The sequence below is a fragment of the Cryptomeria japonica genome, chromosome 2 (assembly GCF_030272615.1).
Source record: "Cryptomeria japonica chromosome 2, Sugi_1.0, whole genome shotgun sequence".
Lineage (NCBI taxonomy): Eukaryota > Viridiplantae > Streptophyta > Pinopsida > Cupressales > Cupressaceae > Cryptomeria > Cryptomeria japonica.
Window position 1 is genome coordinate 325862283 of NC_081406.1, and position 22774 is coordinate 325885056.

General features: G+C 35.1%; 1 protein-coding gene across 3 annotated transcripts in view; it reads right to left on the bottom strand.

The window, feature by feature from the left end:
- Positions 1-22774, bottom strand: part of LOC131027199 (ubiquitin carboxyl-terminal hydrolase 26) — a 56740-nt gene that overhangs the window by 14693 nt on the left and 19273 nt on the right. For all 3 annotated transcript variants that reach the window (XM_057957189.2, XM_057957190.2, XM_057957191.2), the window contains 4 exons: positions 21742-21923; positions 21185-21469; positions 20874-21081; positions 18100-18171 (listed from right to left, as the gene is read on the bottom strand). In XM_057957189.2, the coding sequence (XP_057813172.2) occupies positions 18100-18171; positions 20874-21081; positions 21185-21469; positions 21742-21923 (747 nt within the window). The remainder of the gene's footprint in view (positions 1-18099; positions 18172-20873; positions 21082-21184; positions 21470-21741; positions 21924-22774) is intronic.

Genomic DNA, 22774 nt, shown 5'->3' on the forward strand with positions numbered 1-22774 from the left:
AGGATTTTCTAATTTGCAACAGTTTAATTCCAATTTTTTTCTTTTTTTCTAAGCATTTAAATTTGTAAATGATTTCTATTTTTTGCATAAATGATTAAATTGAATTGATTCAATTTGTCTAAATTTGTGGATTGATTAAAATTTAAATGATTTATGCTATTTGAATCAAATTTTTCTATTTTTTTTAATACAAGGTTTATGTTTCAAGGTCAAGAGATGATATTATCATATTTTTATCGAATTCATTAATTCAATCACCATTTAGTTATGACAATTAAATTTTAAAAAGCATTTGAATTTTACATGATTTTAAAAAGAATTCAAGTTCAACTTTAAATTGCTATATTCTTTTAATCACTATTTTTGTTCTTATTGATATGGTAAACAATACATATTACATAATCACAATGGCATCTGGCTCACACTCAACAAGAGGAATTCAGCAAGGTCAAGAGCACAGTACGGATGCCCAAGGCATGACCATGCTTAATTGGGTACCCTGTGGGTATATTTCTACTTCTGGCAATTAAAAAAAACTTTACTGCAGATTTATTGTTCTTTCTTTGTTTTGTATTTTGTATTTACTTCCTATTGATCCTGTCAACTTTCCAGTGGAGTGTTCTAGAGGTTTCGTCGTACAAAGTTGGCTTGAAAAATTGACATTTGTAGCCCCTTGAGCAGTCTTTTAACTGTCCCTCATTTCAGTCAACATCTTGTGTCAAGCCTAAGAGGCAACTTGATGTAATGTCCCCTTCTAAATTTTCCTTATTTTCTTTAAGCATAATGAACCCCAACTCATAATAATAGTTACATAATTAATTATATGTATACATTTAACCTAGAATTTGTAGCTTTAATGATTATTATATAATTCAGATTTAAAGCTTGTAATGATACCAAAAAGTATAGAACTTATATTTTTATCACTGTTGTAGTTCTCCTACAAATCTGTACTGATCTCAACTTATACTTTTATCCCTGTTGTAATTCTTCTACAAATCTGTACTGATCTCTCTCGTTTAAATGTTTTTCAAATATTTCTAAAGTTTGCCTAAGTTGGGGTTTTTTGTCCACTAACTTAGTTATAAAAATTAAGGGGTTTTTGTCCTTTAATTTCAGGCCTAGAGGGGTTTCATCCTCAGTTGAAGTTTGTTTCATATTCCACAAGGTAAATAATAAAATAACGTCCTCACAAATTGATTCTTCCTCTCCTTACTTAAGACTCCCTTAAATAGATTATTTATGCAAGAATCACCACTCATTGAATCTTTCTTGATTAAAACTTATTTCATTTGATTATATCAATCAACATTGTCACCTTGTGACCCTGCCAAACTCCCTAAACTCTCAAAGCATGGTCCTTGGGAGCTCCGAAAAAATTAGCAGGAGTGCCTACCAAAATCTCCTCTTCTTTGCTTTTGTACTCCATGTCATAAGTCATAACCTTAGGTTCAATTCCTTTGGTCTCTAATCACACCTTATGATGAATCTCTGCATAGTGTATTTGTGCCTTCCCCAAGTATTTATAGCCTGAACCCCATGGCTCTCTACAAGAAGAGCACAACTTTTTCCGAAACTTATTCTTAGTTTCTTCACCCTTATTTAGTTTCAGAGGCAATGTTATTGGTTGAGGGGTATCTTTTTGGAAGGGTTTTTCATGTTTTCTCTGTTGGTGCACTCTTGGGGTGGAATTTGTTCTTGGTCGTTGAGTCTTCCAATTCCAAGGCCCTTCCAATAGCATCCTATAGAGATGATACCTCAAAAAGCTAAACCAAACCCTGAAGTGACTCCAAAAGCCCTTCAATAGAACATAAACATGAGTCTCCTCTCCATAATATCTAGCACCATGACTGAAATATTTTTAAAGTTTGCTACATAATCTTCTACTGTACCCCATTGCCTTAAACATGTCAACTCCCCAAAAGTGCATCTCCATGTCTTTCCTATTAAATATGTCTAAGCCTTTGGGTGAGCATATGTCATAATTTGATGATGCCCTTGTGTAATTAGCCCATGATTCTACCACTCATATGTTGTAGCATCCAAGTGAAGAATGGAAAACTTGACAACTTCAGATTCTGTCATGGGGCTTAAAAAGATAGGTATCTAAGTTTTGGACCCATACTCATGTAGTAACCTTCCCTGAAGCATGAAAAGTGAGGAGAGTCAACTTACTTAACCTTTGTTGTAGATATTTGTTGGGTTGTCTTTTATCTCCTCCTGAAATATTCTTTGATCTTGCATTATGAAATTGTATAAATGGTATCTGTCTCATCATATTTGGATCAAGTCTTGAATATGCGTCTATGCACTCATCAAAGTCATTTTCTGCCATGTTTGTCTCTTCCTCTTCTTCTGGCTGCTCAACTCTATGTAAGAATATGGGTTCTGTGATTTTGGGTGGTGATCCAAGTGAATTTCTATTGTTATGTTCTAACCCTGAATGCTTTGAATAACTACCTTCTCTGTCATTAGTTTGTGCTGGCCTAAGGAAACTAGTTATATTATTTATATTTTGAAGCATTTGAAAGAGCAATTGTGTTATTTGTTCTTGTCTTCCCATATAAGTCTTCCAACCATTCTCTTGTTCTTCCTCTCAATCCGCCATCTTATTCTTTCCTCTACCTCTAATTTGGTTGCTAGCCTCTTGTAATGTTGCCTCTAATCTTTTCTTTTCTCTCTCTAAGGCCCTCTAATCTCTTTTGCTCTATTGCATCAACTGAAATTTAGACCCATACATTGGCGGGACTGCTGCTTGTTGATTTTGTAACTAGGTTAGGAAAACAAATGGATTCAGATGTTGCCTTAGGGCTGGGCCCAAATGCATTAAGCTCACCAAACGTAGGGACACACCCCTTCATGTAATGTGTGGCCCTAAATAGGTGCGCTCCCCTTGCAATATAACTTAATCATTATTAGGACGCCAAAATAGGGCAAGACATAAGGTAACGTGTAAGCCCTATAATTGTAATTAAGTCTCTGCACAAAACTTAAGGTAAAGCTGACTTGAATTGGTCTCCATGCCACATATAAATAGAGATTCATTTGTATGAATTTATCACTCAGTTTTCATTATCATCAATGTGAAGTTAGCTCTGCAAGATCTGCCCACTCATTCTGGAGGTTAGCGAATCTTCATTGAAGGCAAGCGAACCACCTCTGAAGGTCAGCGAACCACCTTGGAAGGTCAATGCATCACCATTAAAGGTCAGCGAATATCTTAGAAGGTCTGCAACTATTGGTGAAGGGATTGCAAATCTGGTTCAGACTGGAGCATCATCATATACCTGCCGAGTTCTGATTCAGACAACAAGTTCACCATTCCTTATCAGCTAAGTCTTTATATTTATGCCCTAAGGCAGGATAATACTGTAATTGTTACTGGATTTACATAAATCAAATCAGGGACACTTAATGCTGGGTTTTTCCTCCAAGAGGGAGGTTTTCCCAGGGTAGACTTGTGTTGTGTACACTTCTAGTTGTGTGTGTTGTTTTCTGTTACTGTGTATTATCATTTTTCTGTTCATTCTTGCAAATCTGATCACTAAATTCAACACTGCTCTGATACCAATTGTAAAGTCCCCTTCTAAATTTTCTCTGTTTTCTTTATGCAGAATGAACTCTAACTCACAATAATAGTTGCATAATTTATTATACGTATAAATTTAACCTAGAATTGTAGCTTTAACAATTATCATATAATTCAGATTTAAAGCTTGTAATGTATCTCGAAAAATATAGGCTTATCCTTTTACCTCTGCTGTAATTCTCCTCCAATCTGCAGTGATCTCTCTCTTTTAAATGTCTTTCATATATTTCTGAAGTTTGCCTAAGTTGGGGATTTTCGTCCACTAACTTGGCTATAAAAATTAAGAGATTTTTGTCCTTTAATTTCAAGCCTAGAGGGGTTTCATCCTCAGGTTGGTTGAACCTTGGTTTATTTTCTACAAGGAAAATAATAAAATAATATGTCTTCAAAAATTGATTCTTCTTCAAGTTACTTGAACTCCCTTAAATAGAATATTTATCCAATGGCCAGCAACCTTGAATATCTCTTGATTAAACTTAATTTCATTTGATAATATTATTCAGACCAAGTGGCTGCCTTTTAACTTTTCTCTTGTAGTGTTAAAAAAGTGTTGTGATTACTTTTTGTTCTTTTATCTTATTTATATTCTAACTATATTAGCAAACAACTTTAATATCCTTTGTCTGGTAATTACTGGACAGCTGCATCCCTTTTTACTGTCTTAATTTATTAATAATTTTGAACGTTTTAATCTGAGTTTAATTTCTGAAATGAGGATATTTGTAATATCCCCTTCCGAGGAGTGTTTCAAAGCAACTAATTAGCCTATTTAATTCTCATAGGCTTAAGTCAGTTGACGGGAATGATTTAATTTAATTATTTAATGCTATCTGACAAAGTACATTTTATGGGTAACATTATTTAATTACTTTAATAAAGTATTATAAAGAAACTTAACTGAAATACTTTTAAGGAGATTAATGCTCACTTTTTTTCCTAGATTTAAATGAAATATTAGAAGAGCGAGAATTCAAAAAGTTTTTCTAGAGGCTTCCTGGGGTTTATTATAAAAGAAAATTTTTGGAACTCATTTGGTATGCTTGGATAATTTTTCTTCTGATTAGATTTTGAGAGCTTCTTGAGGAGCCAACCCTAAGACGGAAACCCTAAGGGTTATTGGATTCAGCAGTGAGACTAATCTACCCTAGCCAGTTGTTGGTGTAAATGATGTTCAATTCTCAATTCAATATGCAAGATACATTCTAGTTATAAATTTTCTTGATCTATGAATTGTCTATTTATATGATAAATCTGATTATATTCTTTTGTATGGCAGGTGAGAGGAGCATTTTATATTTTCTATATCCTATCTCACGAATGCCACTTAATATAAGTATATAACAAATGGGGCACGGTCAAGTAATGCCTTGATCGGTCATGACCGATCAAGACATTACTTGATCGTGCCTCTCTGTTTATACTAAACAAATGCATGTTCAACGTAAATGCCAATCGGTGTGGGAGGAGTATTACAACCGATGTCTATCAGTGTTCGCTTAATGCTAACAGCCGATAGTTATCGCTGTGTTAGCCTTAACAACCGATAACTATCAGTGCAGACTAACACCCAATAACTATCGGTGACCTTTGTTATATTGCCACCCGATATCATATGCATCCCGATATATTATATGCAACCCGATATATATTAATTGGTGTTTTTCATTAATCATTTAGTTATCATTATTTATGTTAATCGATATACATCTAAATACAAGATTTATTAGATCGATGAACATAAACAAAATACATAGTATGATTATCAATAGGTTGTTTATATGCACAGGTAAAATGGCTATCAAAGAGGAATTAATTGCTTGAAGGTTTTATCATAGTTATCGATATGATAAGTGATTGAATGAGAGACTTCATTTATCTCTCATTCAATCATTTATCTTACCGAAGCTATCATGCATTAACACTCCCTCTTAGCTAGGTAAGATGAATGTAGACAATATATTCAAGCATCAAAATTCAGTTGATAGTAATCATTTTAGACATTCATGGGAAATCATACCACCTAATCATTTGGTACGAAGTATCACCTAAACACGTGATACTGAAGTCCATCACATCAATCTTGTGATTGACAGGATATCACTTAAGCATGTGATATCACTATTGCCTAAACACGCAGTATTTAAGGATAATCATGCGAGAGAGATTTAAATTCTCATCTTAGAAAATCATATCACCTAATCACATGATATGAAGTATCACCTAATCACGTGATACAAATGTCCATCACATCAATCTTGTGATGATAGGATATCACCTAAGCATGTGATATCAGTATTGCCTAAACATGCAATACTTAAGGATAATCATATGAGAAAGATTTAAATTCTCATCTTATCCAAGTTGTGGTATGTGCACAAAACACTTTATAGAAATGTTTTACCACAACACAATCATGGTACATCCATGACACACCAGAGATCCAACATGATAACTGGTTTGGACATTATAAGATCATCACCTTACAATGTCTACATACAAAAGTTCATTATCTTAGAGAGATCGTCACCTCTTAGATATGAACCCAGGGGATAAAATCCAAAATGTCCTTTCATGACAAAGAAGTTTACACATTAAACATCTTATTGATATGCAAATACAAATTACAAAGCATATTACCCTTCTATCATACCTAAACCTTTTCTGAAGTGATCAACCTTTACTCTGGAAAGAGGTTTGGTCAGAATATCTGCAGTTTGATCTCCAAGGGAAAACCCTCCTACTCGAGGGAGAAAAACCCAGCATAAAATGTCTTCTTTATATATCAAGTATGTCTAGCAATAATGCAAGATACGGGCCCAATACATGTTGCTTCACTCCTTGAGGCAAATTTCACAAGAACAAATTTGATTGGCCTTCTTCACAGGATCGATCTGCTCTAGCTAATATATAAACTTCTCTTCACATGAATTGAATGGATTAGAAAGTGCGTTTGCATCTTCTATATATTTGAGGGAGGCACCCTTTTGCAAGGGGTTGGTCCTCAATGACACCATATGTATCTTCACAAGGGTGGCCACTTCAATATCAACACTCCCTCTTAGCTAGGGAGGAATCCTTGTTAATAATATAGTCATGAAATGACATCCACCATGGCTACTCCTAGAGGGTGGAACAAGGGCCTCCACCTCAAACTTTTCCCTCACGGAGAAGAGTGTATTAACAAGGGCTTGCTCCTCAAACTTGTATCTCATAGAGAAGAGTGTATTAACAAGGGCTTGCTCCTCAAACTTCTATCTCACAGAGAAGAGTGTATTAAGCATATCTTCATGATGGTGTGGCTCCCTCTGAACCTGATATCAACCTTCCAACCTCCTTGTCTAACGTTGCTTCTGATGAAATGTTAGACTCCCTCTGGATCTGATATCAACCATCTGACCTCCTTGCTTCTGATGGAATGTTAGACTCCCTCTTAATCTAATATCAACCATCTAACCTCCTCTTCGAAGAACCAGATCACAAGAACAAACTGTATGGGTTCTTCTTCTTCGATAAATACTTACCGCCATCAACTCAGTCCTATGATTGCAAGCATCGAGTTCTTTCTCCCTTGAATGAAATCTCTTATGCTTCTTGGTCTGTCCTTTCTTTATCTCGAAAGATCACCTGCAAAACATGACTTATAGAACTCTGGCATGTACTTAGCAAATTCACCACCAATAGCATGAGCAAGGGCCCCTATGGTCAACATTGCTTCCTCATGGACTGTTGCACTTCTGCAGGCAAATACTTGTTTATAGAATGGAAATGCAGAATCTTTGAATCTCCACTAAAGTCCCCTCCATATTCTTCCTGAATTCTTCATCACAAATAGTACTTCAAAACTCTATAGCCTAAAGAGCAACAAGCTCTTCATCACTTTTAACTGCTTTTGTTGTGATTCTAAAGATGTCCTACATGTAAGGGGCAAGTTTCTCATAGTATGTTGAAGAAATTGAAACAAGATATTCAAATGCAACTTGTCATGTGAGGACACTTACTGACAATGTTGATTCACAAATAATACGCATAATGTAATTGCATGAATTGATAACTACATATGAAATTCATGACCATTAATCAAACATGGATTACTTATCTCTTTGTTTATTAGTCTTCCTCGCAATCCAACAATTGTTCATTCCTGATGCTTTGCACTTGAAGATTTAGATCTCATTTGATGGTTGCTCTTTGATACACATACTTTTAGTTGTTGTGTTCATCTGACATAACCAGGATCTGTGAGATGTTGAGCCCATATGCCACGCACAGGACACTCAGCAGTATCACTGTGGCATTGATCTTCCTCAATAATCTTCCCAGCCATGCATTCAAGTGAAGACCCTTCTCTGCAAATATGTGCATGCGTATGGAAAGAGAGCATCGAATTGGTTTTGTCTATAGTAAGACCATTGCTTCTCATGTCGCTCTCTGACTGGCAAATATATGAGTATAGTTTCCAATGTTGTGGCGCTAGTGCCAAACGACATTAAGGGTAAACCTTAATGCCTAGTTCAATAGATGGAACTACCAGTTCATTTGCTCTAGTTTCATAAAGACATTTCTGACTGCATCTTGTCTACATGTAATTGCATCGTCCAGAGGTGTCTGTTTCCGATCATCTTGAACGTCTACTTCAGCTCTCTTCTCAAAAGCAAATGAAACGTTTTTGCGTGACCCTGCCGAGAAAACAAGATAAAGAGAAGTTTCTCCATCTTCATATTTGTTTGGAGTATTTATCAACTGTTTTCCTCCATTGCATTCCTCCAGCAAAAATCCTACAACTTTTATTATAGCATTATCTTCAATACGCCTTATAACATCTAGAGTTGTCAATGCATTATCTATTAAATAGAATGATCCAACCTGAGCTCCGCAATCTAATAAACTCATTACTGCCAATATAACATGTCCTGCCTTCTTTTCCAACCGACTAGGAGCATGACCACTTGCTACAACGACAAGGAGCTTGTTTAGAAGATCAAATTTATGATCTGGTTGTTGCTCTTCCACCTTGCATTACTTTGCAGTGTCTGCTTGGAACATGGAAGATCATCTCTCCCACATTTTGACGCTACATACTCTATTATCTTTGTAGCGCAACTGTATCCGTAACTATGTTCACGGGGCGTGCGTACTATGTCATCGCCTCTGCAAAATCAGCTTGCGATAACATCCATCAATTTATGTTTCATTACTCTATGAATGTGATAGACCTCTTCATGCGGCATGTTCGAACCCATCCTCGTACAAAAAGGAATTTGACAAGATAATCTTGTCTCATGGTAGGAATACCCGACAATTGATCATACAGTCATTGTTGTCTGATGATAACAAGGCACTGCGAACAAGTGTTCATCCAGAGTGCACTGGTTACTCCTGTGATCTTATGGACAGTTAGAGACACATATCCGCCATCAAACTTTGACTTGCAACCTTCCTTATTGCCTTGTTCGATTCACATAGAATTGCTCCCTGGTGATTCCACAAAGAACTTGGCTCTTTAATGTGCAAACTGCAGTTGATTCCCTGAGTAAAGTCGATCTCCCTTAATATCCAGATTGCATTAGAATAGGCAATCGGGATATCCAAATCACCATGCTCAAAGAAGTTCCGACCTAGACGAGGAGTTGTCTAATTGCTTCAACAAATCTGATAGGATCTTTAAATCTGATGGCGCTACCCATTAGAAGAATTTTGATGTTTGAATATATGCTTGTTTGAATTTTCCACAAAATTGAACAGCCTCAGGTTCGATTTAACTATAACTCTAATACCATGTAAATGATGTTCAATTCTCAATTCAATATGCAAGATACATTCTAGTTATAAATTTTCTTGATATATGTATTGTCTATTTATATGATAAATCTGATTATATTCTTTTGTATGGCAGGTGAGAGGAGCATTTTATATTTTCTATGTCCTATCTCATGAATGCCACTTAATATAAGTATATAACAAATGGGGCACGGTCAAGCAATGCCTTGATCGGTCATGACCGATCAAGACATTACTTGATCGTGCCTCTTTGTTTATACTAAACAAATGCATGTTCAATGTAAATGCCAATCGGTGTGGGAGGAGTATTACAACCGATGTCTATCAGTGTTCGCTTAATGCTAACAGCCGATAGTTATCGTTGTGTTAGCCTTAACAACCGATAACTATCGGTGCAGACTAACACCCGATAACTATCGGTGACCTTTGTTATATTGCCACCCGATATATATTAATCGGTGTTTTTCATTAATCATTTAGTTATCATTATTTATGTTAATCGATATACATCTAAATACAAGATTTATTAGATTGATGAACATAAACAAAATACATAGTATGATTATCAATAGGTTGTTTATATGCACATGTAAAATGGCTATCAAAGAGGAATTAATTGCTTGAAGGTTTTATCATAGTTATCGATGTGATAAGTGATTGAATGAGAGACTTTATTTATCTCTCATTCAATCATTTATCTTACCGAAGCTATCATGCATTAACAGTTGGAAACTTAATGAATCAAATGCTTGAAATATATAAAATTTGTAAAGTCTCTTGGACAGAAAAATTCAAAGTTTCTTGCTTGAAGGTTTGCATACATTGATGATTTATATCTATTACATTTTGGACGCCATGACTGGAACAGAGTGAGGCATAGATTTGTATTGACTGGAGTTCTTGCTAGGCGTGAGGGTTATTGGTTGAACTCAGCGATTCACCTCCTTCCTGCTGGGCGGAACCTTCTTGCTTCCAACATGAGGGTTTAAACACCCATTCAGTATATGGATGGTTAGTAGGGACAGCAACAGTTTGATTCTAGAAGGAGAACAGACTGCTGGACATCAAGAATGTCATTCCCAAGCAAGTTACACCTGCTATATTCATAACAATATGCACCGAGCGAATAGAAGCAAGGCTGCGATGTTGAGGTTATATCACTGGTTACGTGTGGAGTTGCTGTGGAAGACTAGGCAATTGGAAGTAACTCCTACAGGTGTGCCATTTTATTCATATCAGACATCATCCCTGTGATGATATTATTGCTTGAAAGGTCAAATAGGTTTCATGCTGGGTGTGAGGATGTGAAGGAAGTGTAGACTGAATTCTGAGTAGGAAATGTGTCATATGTACTGCCTGTGCGTGGAGAAAAAGGTGTAAACAATCCCATAAGAACTGCTACAGACTTGAAGCTGAATGCTGAATGTAATATGCTAAGTCATATTCACACAAAAAGGTCAGCAATATTTCCACCTATTTCTATATTTCCATCGAAATCTCTCTAGATTACACAGTTGGCTATTATATCTTCTATCCGTATTTCTATAATTATTTTATATGCGCTGTACAATGTCCATTAAAATCTGAAACCATTCAAACGAAAACATACAAACCTGCAAATAAGTATTACACCGCTCTCAGAAAAATGCAAACAGACTAACACAAGGTTAATGATATTGGGCAGTAAACAGTGAAAACTTTGGCCAAAATTTATTGGGCTTTTACAATAATACACTCGGTTAATGAAAAGTCTGGCGAACCAGCTGAGCAAGCAGAGAAAATTAATAATTCTCTAGGTAGAGGTCTCATCAGGAAGATTGATGAGATTAAATCAAAACCTAGTTACAAGGAAGCGTCAAGTGTCAATATTGACAGCGGTGCAATATGGATGGCTGAGATCATGTCTTAAATTGGATGCCTAGGATCGGTTAGAATGAAGGGCAAGCTAGGATTGGTGCAAGTTGAAGGATGTGTTAAATCAAGTTGATGGAGCACTAGGATTGCATTCACCTGCATGGGAAGATGAGATGCAAGAAAGTGGATGCTTAAGGCAAGTACAAGTGGATGTGAGAGATTGAGTTATGTGATGGATGGTGATGATTTCCTTAATTTGATAGAATGGTCAAGTTGTAAAAGGTTCCTTTTCAAACTCCTCTGGTAAAGTGGAAATGTATTTTTTATTTTATTTTTTGATGAGATGAAAGAGGAAATGTGCATAAGCTTAATTAATAAGATAAGCATTTATAGTATTAATTAGTGATGGAGGAAACTTAATCTAGATTAATTGACTAATATGATTTAACTATTAAAGGAAGGATGATGTTATGCCCCTAACCCTATAGTGTGTATTGTGTTTAACTAGTCAGCTTGTGGCTACCTTAACTCTTCAATTGGCTACCTTAACTCTTCAATAAGCTACATAATCATTATTATAATCATATATATGTATTTAGGTTGTCCTCGGAATTATATTTAAGTATCTAAGTCGAACTAGGTGTATCCAAGGCATAAATATGGTATATATAGGACGTATAGGTTAGTTATTACCATCATGTTGAGAATTGAAATTCTTATTGAACACTGTTGGAGGTAACCCACTCAAAGTGGATCGGGAGGTTGCCCCCTCGAAGTGGCATATTATTATCAAATATTTGCAGCATATTTCATATTAGATTCCTCATTTATGCAAGTTGTTTCATAACAACTAGTACCACAGCATGATCTTGGCACCGTGAAGACAAGTCATTTTCTTCAATTTTGGAGATCATTTTTTAAATCAGATATCTTTCAAATTTGGGCAAAAAAAATTCTGATTTTTAGAGGGCTTTTTAATTTAGGCACCCTGCTCTCTATTTAATAAATTCCTTTAAAAAAGTACAAGATTTTGAAAATAACACTCAAGAATTTACTCAACAAAACCCCAATATTTTGGCAATATTGTCTAATTTGTTAATTTTTGTTTTTTAAATTTTTCTATGTATGCCTCTGCTCTGCAAATTTTTCTTAATTCTGCTTGTTCTTTCTGCGGATTTTCTATTTTATTTTTTAGGGTTTTCAGATTTTTGCAAACTTACGAGGATTTCATTCCAATTTGAGGGCACATCAATCAAATTGACAACAGCCACCTTTGAAATTTCCACCCAAACATTCCAAATCCTCATAGGGTTTTAAAATTTTAACTATTTTTCATTTATTTTTTTACATGGTTCAAGTACTTGTTGAGTGAGTACTCACCAGGTTTGTTTTGAAACAAGTTTCTTCTATTTAAACTCACTGCTTGCTGAGACTGAGTATTCAAGGAGATTTTAGCCACTTGCAGGACACACAGCAAAAAGTTTGGCGCAGTTTGTATGCGTAAAAAACACATTTTTTGACCCTGAAAATACATAGTTTTTGTCTTTTTAATCCCTACATGCCCACAGCTGAAGCTCACACCAGCATTTGAGCATTCTTAAGTAAGTTTGTAGCAGATTCAAAGGGCAAACTGGAAGAATAGATTGTCTCCCAGATTTTCACTAGAATGGGCAAGAGGAAAATGTGAGTTCTTGTAATTTGTAACTTGCATGGATATGCAATTTATGGCAATGATTTTCAATCATAAATTCATATTATTAATGAACTTGCTGTTGTATTTGTGTGATGATGTGATTTTGTATTGTATTTGTGTGATGATGTGATTTTGTATAATTTCACACTCAATTTGGGCTCATTTTGGCGGTTTTCCCTCATGCCCTTGATTCATTTCTGATAGTGCTCATTCTATGGCCAAATCAGGAAGCCCATCACAATCTTGAGCTCACTGACCTTGATCCTTCTAGTCTAGCGCCATAGTCTAGTCAAAATGGGTCCAAATTTGAATCCTTAATGATTGGGAAATTGTGGAGCAAGAAAGTGCTCCCGATGCCGGCCTTCTTCGAAATTTCAATACAAAACGTGTTAAGTTGTGTATAAATACAACTCCCACCCCCTCTTTTGAACATCTTTCTACAAGCATTCAATTCGTATCACTCCAATTGAGCAAAGCAATCAAGCATCTTCAAGGCATTAGAGGAGAGATCTGAAGTCAAGCATTCATGGACTCAAATTGGTTATCATGATCAAGCTTATGTGTTCCTCCAAGAAAGAACGCATGCATAAACTCCTATCAAGCAACATCAACCTTTCATGAGGTTTCAAGGCAAGACGATTCACAGCAAAGGTATCATTTGTCAATTCAGCATTTTCTTAAAGTTTTCAGCCTCTGCCCTACTAGGGGCAAGCTCTCTTTTCTAATCATCATAGCTGTTGTGGAGGTTAATTCCTACCCAATGTTTGACTTAGGCAAGCCCTTATACAGCACAATACTTTCCCCTCTTTTATGTGTGCAGGTTACAGAGCCGACAGCTAAGAGTTGCAAAGTTGCAGAGTGCAAACTGAGACATACAGTTGCAAATTTTGAACAAGTGAAAAACCCTGATCTACACCAATTTGCACATGACTGACACTTTTTGGCTAAATTTCAAAGGAAATGATCTGCAGGGCATCTTGAACCAGAATCCGAAGTTTTAGCTAACAGGTTCCTTTCTGTACCACACTTCCAAATCTGTGCTTCTGAGTTAGCTTTTCGATATGTATCTTTATGTTAAATCTTGTCAATTTTCCAGCATTTCACCTAGCTCTTGCATCATTTCATATACAATCATATCAATCAAAAAGAGAACAATCAACCACAATGCTCAGCTCTCCTAAGGAACTGAAGTTGGGCCTAATTGATTGTTCTCCAATGAATGTATGGATTGGAAATGATTCCTAGTTTGCATGTTTAGACATTTTATAGTCTCATTTGATATATTTTGCATAAAATTTGTGTTTGAAAAGAAATTTTAGATAGTTTTTCAAGTTGTTGAGTGTTGTCGAGTGGAATTAAGAATTTATGTATTCATTTTATTAGTAAACAATTATAAATAAATATTTTATATCTCATAACCCTAACCCTAGTTTTTTAATTTCTCTAAAATTAATTCTAAACCTTGAATGTTTTTTAAGGGTTTAAGGTTACTATTGGAGTTGAGGAAAAATTAACTCTGCAGCTCCCAAAGATCACCTACATACAAACCTGTCACAGAAGGAGAGAAGCAAAAAAGCTATGGAAGCCAGAATTCAAAGATCAAGAAAAAAGGAGTCATATTGATTGTGCAACAAGAATGCAATTCAATAATTACAGTTGTTATAAAAATACAAAGAGAGAATCCTTATAAAAGGATACTCGAAACCCTAAAAGAGAAAAACCTAAAGAATTGAAAGATTCCTAAGTTTAGCTTAAGCATAGAGTATAATAGACTAATAATTAAATAAATAATTATTAGCTAATAAAAGATTACTCTAACACCCCCCCTTATGATGAACTTAGGGAGTAGCTAAAAAACAACTAAGGACTAAAAAAGCATATAAAAAATGCATGAAAACAACAATGGGTCTCGACAACTAAGTCTGATGAGGTACCCAAGTACAATAAAATCTTTGTAAAGTGGAGGAAAAATGAGAAAACCTTGTGGGAACAAAACTCCTCTCCAAGAAGAGATGAAAGCTCAAGTGAAGGACTAAGAAGCCTTCAAACAAGAGTGTTCCAGAAGATAGGAACAAAAAGAAGAGAATGAAGAACACCACTGAAGCATGAAATAGCTACAAACACTGTCGAAGAGTATAGGAACAAAAAGAAGAGAATGAAGAACACCAATGAAGCATGAAATAGCTGCAAACATTGTCGAAGAGTAACTGCTGATCTAAAGAACCTCCACTGAAATAGAACATGACCAGGTAGAGAAGATTGTAATCTGCATGAGTGCCTTCAAATGACACTACTCGAATCAGATGGCAAACAAAGGCAAACAACTGAACTCGAAGATACAGATGGCATGAAACACCAAAGCCTGAAGAGCTGATCAATCAAACCAAGGAAGCATTAGAACCAATAGGACAAAAACCTCCCCATAATGCTAAAAAGAGAGAGGGACGGGTACACTGAAAAGAACGGCCAACAAGAACTACATGACAAAAAACCAAGAACATTGAAGGTGCAGAGAAAGTACATAGTGTCGTGGAAGGAACACTCACTTGACACACATCATGAGGCTAATGTCGTGGAAGGAACACTCACGTGACAAAAGAAGATGGCAAGCAAAGGCAAACATCAACCCCCTGTGGCACTTTATAAGTAATGCATGTACAGTAAGGCACAAGATGTGCAAGATCTCAAGTATACAATGCATGATGGCACTTTATCTCAATGTGTTTGCATAAATAAAATGCTACAATGATCAGAAGAGATAGAAAATTGGAAATAGAAAGAACAGCCAAAAACGAGACATCCTACTTAAAGAAAGAGATCCCAGGACCTAAAACATCCAAGATATTCATCAGAGTGCTGAAAAGCAAAAAACTGAATAAAATATACCTGGAGCAAAATCTGGAAAGAAAACTCATATGAATGGAAAAAAAAAACAGAACAAGCTTTCCAACGATATAAAGTTTTCGAAAAACGGAGTTCGGATGCTCAAGTTATGTCTCCCGGAGTGCAAAAAGGAACCTCTGGCTTTGACAACAAAAAACGCCATCAAAAAAGAAATCAAACCTTCAGATTTGGATAGAGCTCGGAAAGAGCTTTCCAAAGATATAAGGTTTTTGTAAAAGCACCTCCGTATGACCAAGTTACGGCCAAAAGAAGAAAAAAAAACCCTCTTTTAGGGCATAAAGAGGGTAATAAAAAAATTTTAAAAAAAATTGACGAAAATTTTCTGACGCTTTTGCAGGGACAGCCATACAGTTTTGTGCTTCGAAAAACGTGCCAGTAAAAAATCATGCCCTAGATGCCCTTGTCACCAAAAATGGGCAAATTCTATATCAAAATTCATGGAATCAGCCAAAAAATCAGCTACCCCCAGAAATGTAAAAAAACAATTGCACAAACCCTCAAAACCACAGATCTGAAGAACAAGGCTAAAAAACTCTCATGAAGAGAACAGGGGCATGCGAATCCAGAGCTCTGATACCATATTGGAGTTGAGGAAAAATCAACCCTGCAGCTCCCAAAGATCACCTGCATGCAAAACTATCACAAAAGGAGAGAAGCAAAAAAGCTAAGGAGGCCAGAATTCAAAGATCAAGAAAAGAGGAGTCATATTGATTGTGCAACAAGAATGGAATTCAATAATTACAGTTGTTATAAAAATACAAAGAGAGAATCCTTATAAAAGGATACTCAAAACCCTAAAGGAGAAAAACCTAAAGAATTATAAAATTCCTAAGTTTAGCTTAAGCGTAGAGTATAATAGACTAATAATTAAATAAATAATTATTAGCTAATAAAAGATAACTCTAACAGTTACAATTAGGATTTTTACAAAACTATGGTAAAAGACTACTTTTCCCTAATGCTAATTCTTGTATTTAGGGTTAAGTGTTAGGGTTGGGTTTTCCTTGAATGCTTTGGTATGCCCTGATCCTAACCTTAAACGCTTAGGGTTGGGTTTTCCTTGAATGCTTTGGTATGCCCTGATCCTAACCTTAAACGCTTAATTTTTCCCTAATACCAATCCTATTTCAGGTTCATCGGTTTGATTCACAAATTTGAAATTTGGACAAAAATAATTGGTTGTTTAGTTCATTTTGGGTTCATCCATACAACATATAAAAATCATAAATATATACATATTTGCAGTTGCAGCCTAAACACAAGAATTAAGTTCAAAACGCCAAATTGCACCATATAATAAACAAACTGTCCAAAAATTAAAAATATCGCTTGACTAGTGTCATGGTAGATATTCAGTATTTACTATTAAAATAATAATATAAAAAATGATAATCATTAAATAAAGTTTTAACATAATTAAAAAGCTTTTTTGGTCCCATGTCTCCCATCATATTTGGGAAATATTATTAAAGAGATTTTCATTTTCATTTCATTTATTAATTATTTATTTATGCCCAATCTTTAAAATCAACAGCTAATGCACCACAATAGATTTTTTTGTGATAGCTATAGTTCCAAGGTCAGCATTGAAGGCTCTACCAACAACCACATATCATAGCCTCCTAGAACCCAACCAGGAATTCATAACAGCAGAGAAGCTTGAAAGCAGCATAGCACCTGCTGAAGAACATCAAACAGGCCCACAGTCCTGCAGCATAAGAACATTCTGTATTGCACACCTTCGACTGGCAACTTGACAAGAAAGCAGTGACATTTCACCATGGAAGAGCTATAGCTGCTAGTGAAAGGAAACAATCCCTTCACTGATCCAATAAAGCACAACTTCCAAAGTATTCATGACAGCCATTATTCAATACTCAAATGCCTCTAATACAGCCTAAAAAGATGCACAGAAGTTCAAATGACAATTTTTTTTACAATAGTCATCTTTTTTCTGAGCAGGTTTGCTCAGGGTACCATCAAAATTGCTTTGGTTCGTCATGGGTTCACCAAAGTTTTTCTGAGACAAACCCACAGTCCTCTCTGAATCCCCTGGCATGCCAAATATGACTCCAGACTGTGTACCGCAATCAGCTAATACTGAGTATGAATCAGTAACATAGATTTTTTCAGGGTTTTTCAGGGATAGGATTTAATTGATGCTTTACTTGGTAATACACCCTAACAAACATTAAAGTGAAGAGCACATATGTAAGCTAGATTTATTTATTTTTTATTATTCTATAGTGCAAAGACACAAATGAGATACTGATCTACTTACATTTGGGTTCCGTTGTGTGTATTCACCTCGCTTTATAACAAGTTCTGGAGGCCTATAAAGCAATTGAAAATGCTGCACATATTACAGAATGATTAGATCAGTTGCTTGAGATAAACATTTTTATAAAACATGAAGAATTGTGTCATTATTTGAGTAAATGTAGAACTAAGTGCTGATGCAATCATGAAGTACAGTAAGCGTAGGTTATAAGAATAATATAGACATGAAAGTTCATTTAAGCATTGAGTCGTGAATAAATCCATAACTATGCCAATAAGAGGTGCAAACTGCAAACAATTATATTTCAGTCGATTAAAATTAAGCATTAGATGAGCATGACATAAATAATAATTAATTGCATCATTTATGCATCATCTTCAGTGAACTTTAAGAATTTATTCAAGTACCACATTAGCTACTTTTGTAAATGCTATGAATGGCAAATAATTTACTAGTATCAAGAAATAATTTATTAAATTCAACCATAACTGCAATGTTCAATACCCAACATATTTTGTCACGAACACATAATATGCACAAAGTTATGTTTGAGAGAAGTGCACCTTTTATCACCCATTTTATCATATTCACATTTTATCACAATCCTCATTCCTAACTTGCAATAGACTTAAAACTATAGACCTATGGGTAGACAAGAATATCTGCATTTATAAGGTGGCATAAAAAGTTAATAGCAAAACTAGCTTGTGCGATTCCAATGATTGGTGGATCGTAATTAATGTTTTTTAAATATCTACTCTCTGAATAGTGCATCAGAATCTGCACCTGTTGTACTTTTTAAGCTGCTACTATTGTCTATAATAATCACCATACACAAACTTCTGGAGTAGCACTGTAATGCCCTACATTCTCAATGAATTTTCCAATATGTCTTTTGTCAAGATGGTTGAAAGATGACAATTGTTTTTATTTTGTATATTTTAACTTATATAAAACATTTGACCTATTAATATTTATATTTTTAGGGAGAATGGAAGGATTTTCTCCCTCACTCTGCCATTTCTACCTAAACACAATGGATATCCACCACCAAAAGTTTTACAATGGTGTGCTTTAAGCTTAAACTTTTAAACCCTCCTTGCACAATAAATTTTAGAAACTTTTGCAACGCATTAGTTGTTCATTTTCATAAACTCTACATTTCTCATTTCCTGCTCTTATTTCTTTCCAGAGAAAATTTTAGTTTCTTTTGCAACGCATTAGTTGTTCAATTTCAATAACTCTCTTTTCTTATTTCCCATTCGATGTTCTTGAAGCATTGATTTCACTGCCATCATGTATTTTTCTATGTGAAGAACAAGCATGTCTTTACCCTGCATTGATTACCACTATGGAGTTTTTTTCTGAGATAGCTCTCACCCTCATCACTCTATTAAATGGCCCAAGGAAAAGAACCCCCACTTGCAAAGATATTACATTGCCCTTCAATGTCACGGTACATGCCTATACAATAATCTACAGATTGCTTGAGCATTATTCACAACTATTAGAAAATAGCATGTGTCTAAATGCTTTAGTAAATGCTCCACATTTGGTAAAGCTTGCCATTACAAAGTAGGCAATTTCATGGGGATGGAGACAACATTCCTCAGACTGACTGGTATGTAAAAATCAACAATTAATCAAAACATTCTATTTGCATTTCCTGTCCCCCATCTGGCCTATTCCTTCTAACTTTATTCTTCTCGCTGACATGACTACAAAATTGCATAATACAATACAGTGGGTATAACAGCTTCCTTCATGTATACTGCTGTTTAAATTTTTGAATTTTCATATTGATATGACATAAGTTCATGCACTTCAAAAGTTCAAACTTATACTTACTGGCAAAAAAAATAAGGAAGAAAAAAATTACCAAAAAATCAGATATCTCATTAATTATATCCATAATACAAGAATGCAACCCTAGATAATGTGCAAAGGGGCCGCATCCATATCTACAAACTGCTATTAGCAGAGGTTAACTCCTCGTTCATAACGCATCATGGTCTAATCTTGTATACATACTTTGTACCTAAAAGTCATTTAAGGGAATGCAAGTTAAAATGAAAGCCTCTTAATGAATGACATGATACCAAATCTCTAAATTTGAGAGAGCTTGTCTTAAAAATGCCAGAGAGTCAAAGGCATCGATTGAAATACCATAAATGGACCAAAGAGAGGCTCAAATCAGCATATCATATCAGATCCAATGCAGAAGAAGAATATGACTTTAACATGACAAAGATAAAGGTAGTCAGATTTCAGTGGGGCATCTAGCACAGGGCACAAGAGAACTGATTGTCCAAAAGAGAACTGATTGTCCAAATCATATTTCTCGCCATGGTTCCCAAGTTTATGGCATACACTAATATCAAAGTTCTCTAAATGTTTATTAAGACTCGAGGTACTCTAAAAGCTTTTTAAGACTCAAGAAACCTGAAAATTCCTAGTAAGACACACCAAGAAATTGCAACATAGCGCATTTATACAGCACTGTCAAAATTATCCAATCAAATTAACTAAAATTAGAAACCTAGCTATAATCAGATTAGATAGTTATTATATAGTTTTGCCTTTCATAGGCAATTAGACTTAGTTTTGCAGAGTCTTGCCTATAGTTGCTCACTTGCTTGTATTTTATAAACATGAATCCCTCAATGGCATTATTGTGAGTCGTCAACTAGAAGCTTTGAATGGCTGCAAATCAGGATTGTGTTCAAATGTTGTTTTATTCTTTGAGAACATTAATACTTTATTATTTTCAATACCTTCCTGCATAGAACAGAATCAAGGCACTGCTCCAAACTTCCTGGTTCTTCTACTGTAGAAGCATTCTTGCCACTTGCTGTCAAGTAGGCCTTCCATTTTGCAATCCAGAATGAAGGCACCAAATAATAACTATGTCCAGGTAAAACAGCAACGCTTTTACCCATACATAGTTGTTCATGTCTTTGCCGCTGTTCCATCTTGGTTACCCTATCAGATTAGACAAAGAATAACTTAACTAAATCAAACATTGATCTGATTATACCCACAATTTTACCCTCCCAGATAAAAATGCGAAGACATATAGAGTTACCTCAGATGGTCTTGTATGGTTGCAGCCTTAGATAGATCCAACTCACAAATAGCACAGGATTCTGAATTTGAATGGAAGGGCATATGGCCTTCAGGATTATCAGAGTCAACTTCTCGAGCATTTTGCAAGAAATAAAACCAGATTTTCTCAGGCACCAATTGTCGTTTAGCACCAGGTGCCTGTTCTGGTAACAGATTCCCGTGACAACATCTAAGTGATGCCGTTGGTCCAGCATCACCATCACATGGTGCATCGACAATTTTCCGCCGCAGCCATTGCATCAACCTAAGGCCATAATAAATAAAAAAGGGAATTTTGCAATAATGTCAAAACTGCATATGAAAAATTGATGATGTAATTTCAATTTATCATCCAAGAATCATGCTAAATGATGGTTGCTGGGTGAATATGGAACACAAAGAAATAAAACTGGATAAGCACAAAGCAACACAAATTTTGAATTCATAATTTAAGGGAAAAAAAATTCAGAACAAATATAAAATCAAGTCTTCAAGAACCTTAAAAAAAAGCATCAAACAATTAAAAATAATTATTACCATGTTCTGGAGACATAATACAGATTTTCATCAGCGTAATGCCCTGATAGGGCAGCTTCAACTGCCTCTTTCATAGCTGTTCTGTTATCTCGGTAACTATTAGCCGAAGCTTCCACTTTGGCTTCCTCTTTGATGCAATCAGTACAGTAGTCATTGTCTGACAATACTGGACCTCCACCATACTACATATGTGCAAACGAAAATTCACCACTTGTAAATATTTGGATAAGTTCAATAATAAACAGTTTAGTTTCTTAGAAGAACAAAAGACACTTAAAATTGTGTTTGATAATACTGATATAAGACAACTAAAATTTCAAAGCAGAGTACACCGACAAAAAAAAATTAATTGATAAAGCACATGTACTTCGAGATAGAATTCAAAAGTATGTAAAAAAAAGTATATCAAATTGTGCTATATGACTTTTTCTATCTTCCAGAGAAAACTAAATGCTTTTGGGGTACATATGACAGGCAGACTATTTAATGCCAACACATTGAGACAGCCAATATTTATAAAAAGAAGACAAACATTTGGTTAAAAATTCATGTGAACCACAAAACGCAAACCAAAACCCACCACATTCAAAATCAGAAGTAGAATCCTTTATAAATATTCATAAAACCGAAATCCCAGCATATCATCAAATCCATTACCATGGCTAACATAATCAAAGATAGACCAAGGCTAGAATACCAATAAAAACTTCCATGATCAAGACCAAAGTAAAAAGAAAAATCCAAATTCATAATGAAATTAAAACATGTTTTCTTGGTTTTATAGTCATAACTCATACATGTTAAAAACCTTAACTTTTTGGACAGTGGATCAACACTAATCAATTTCTCTAACCTTAGTTAACTATAAATAGACATTTTCAAAATGTCTTATGTATAAATGCTCCACATGCTTTGATATATTTTCTTAGAAAGAGTTTTGTGGCTTTTTCTCAAACAAATTCAGTTGAACATATTGATTTTTCCCCATTTTTAGAACCCCAAAATCCATTTTTTAATGAGCATGGAAACCATG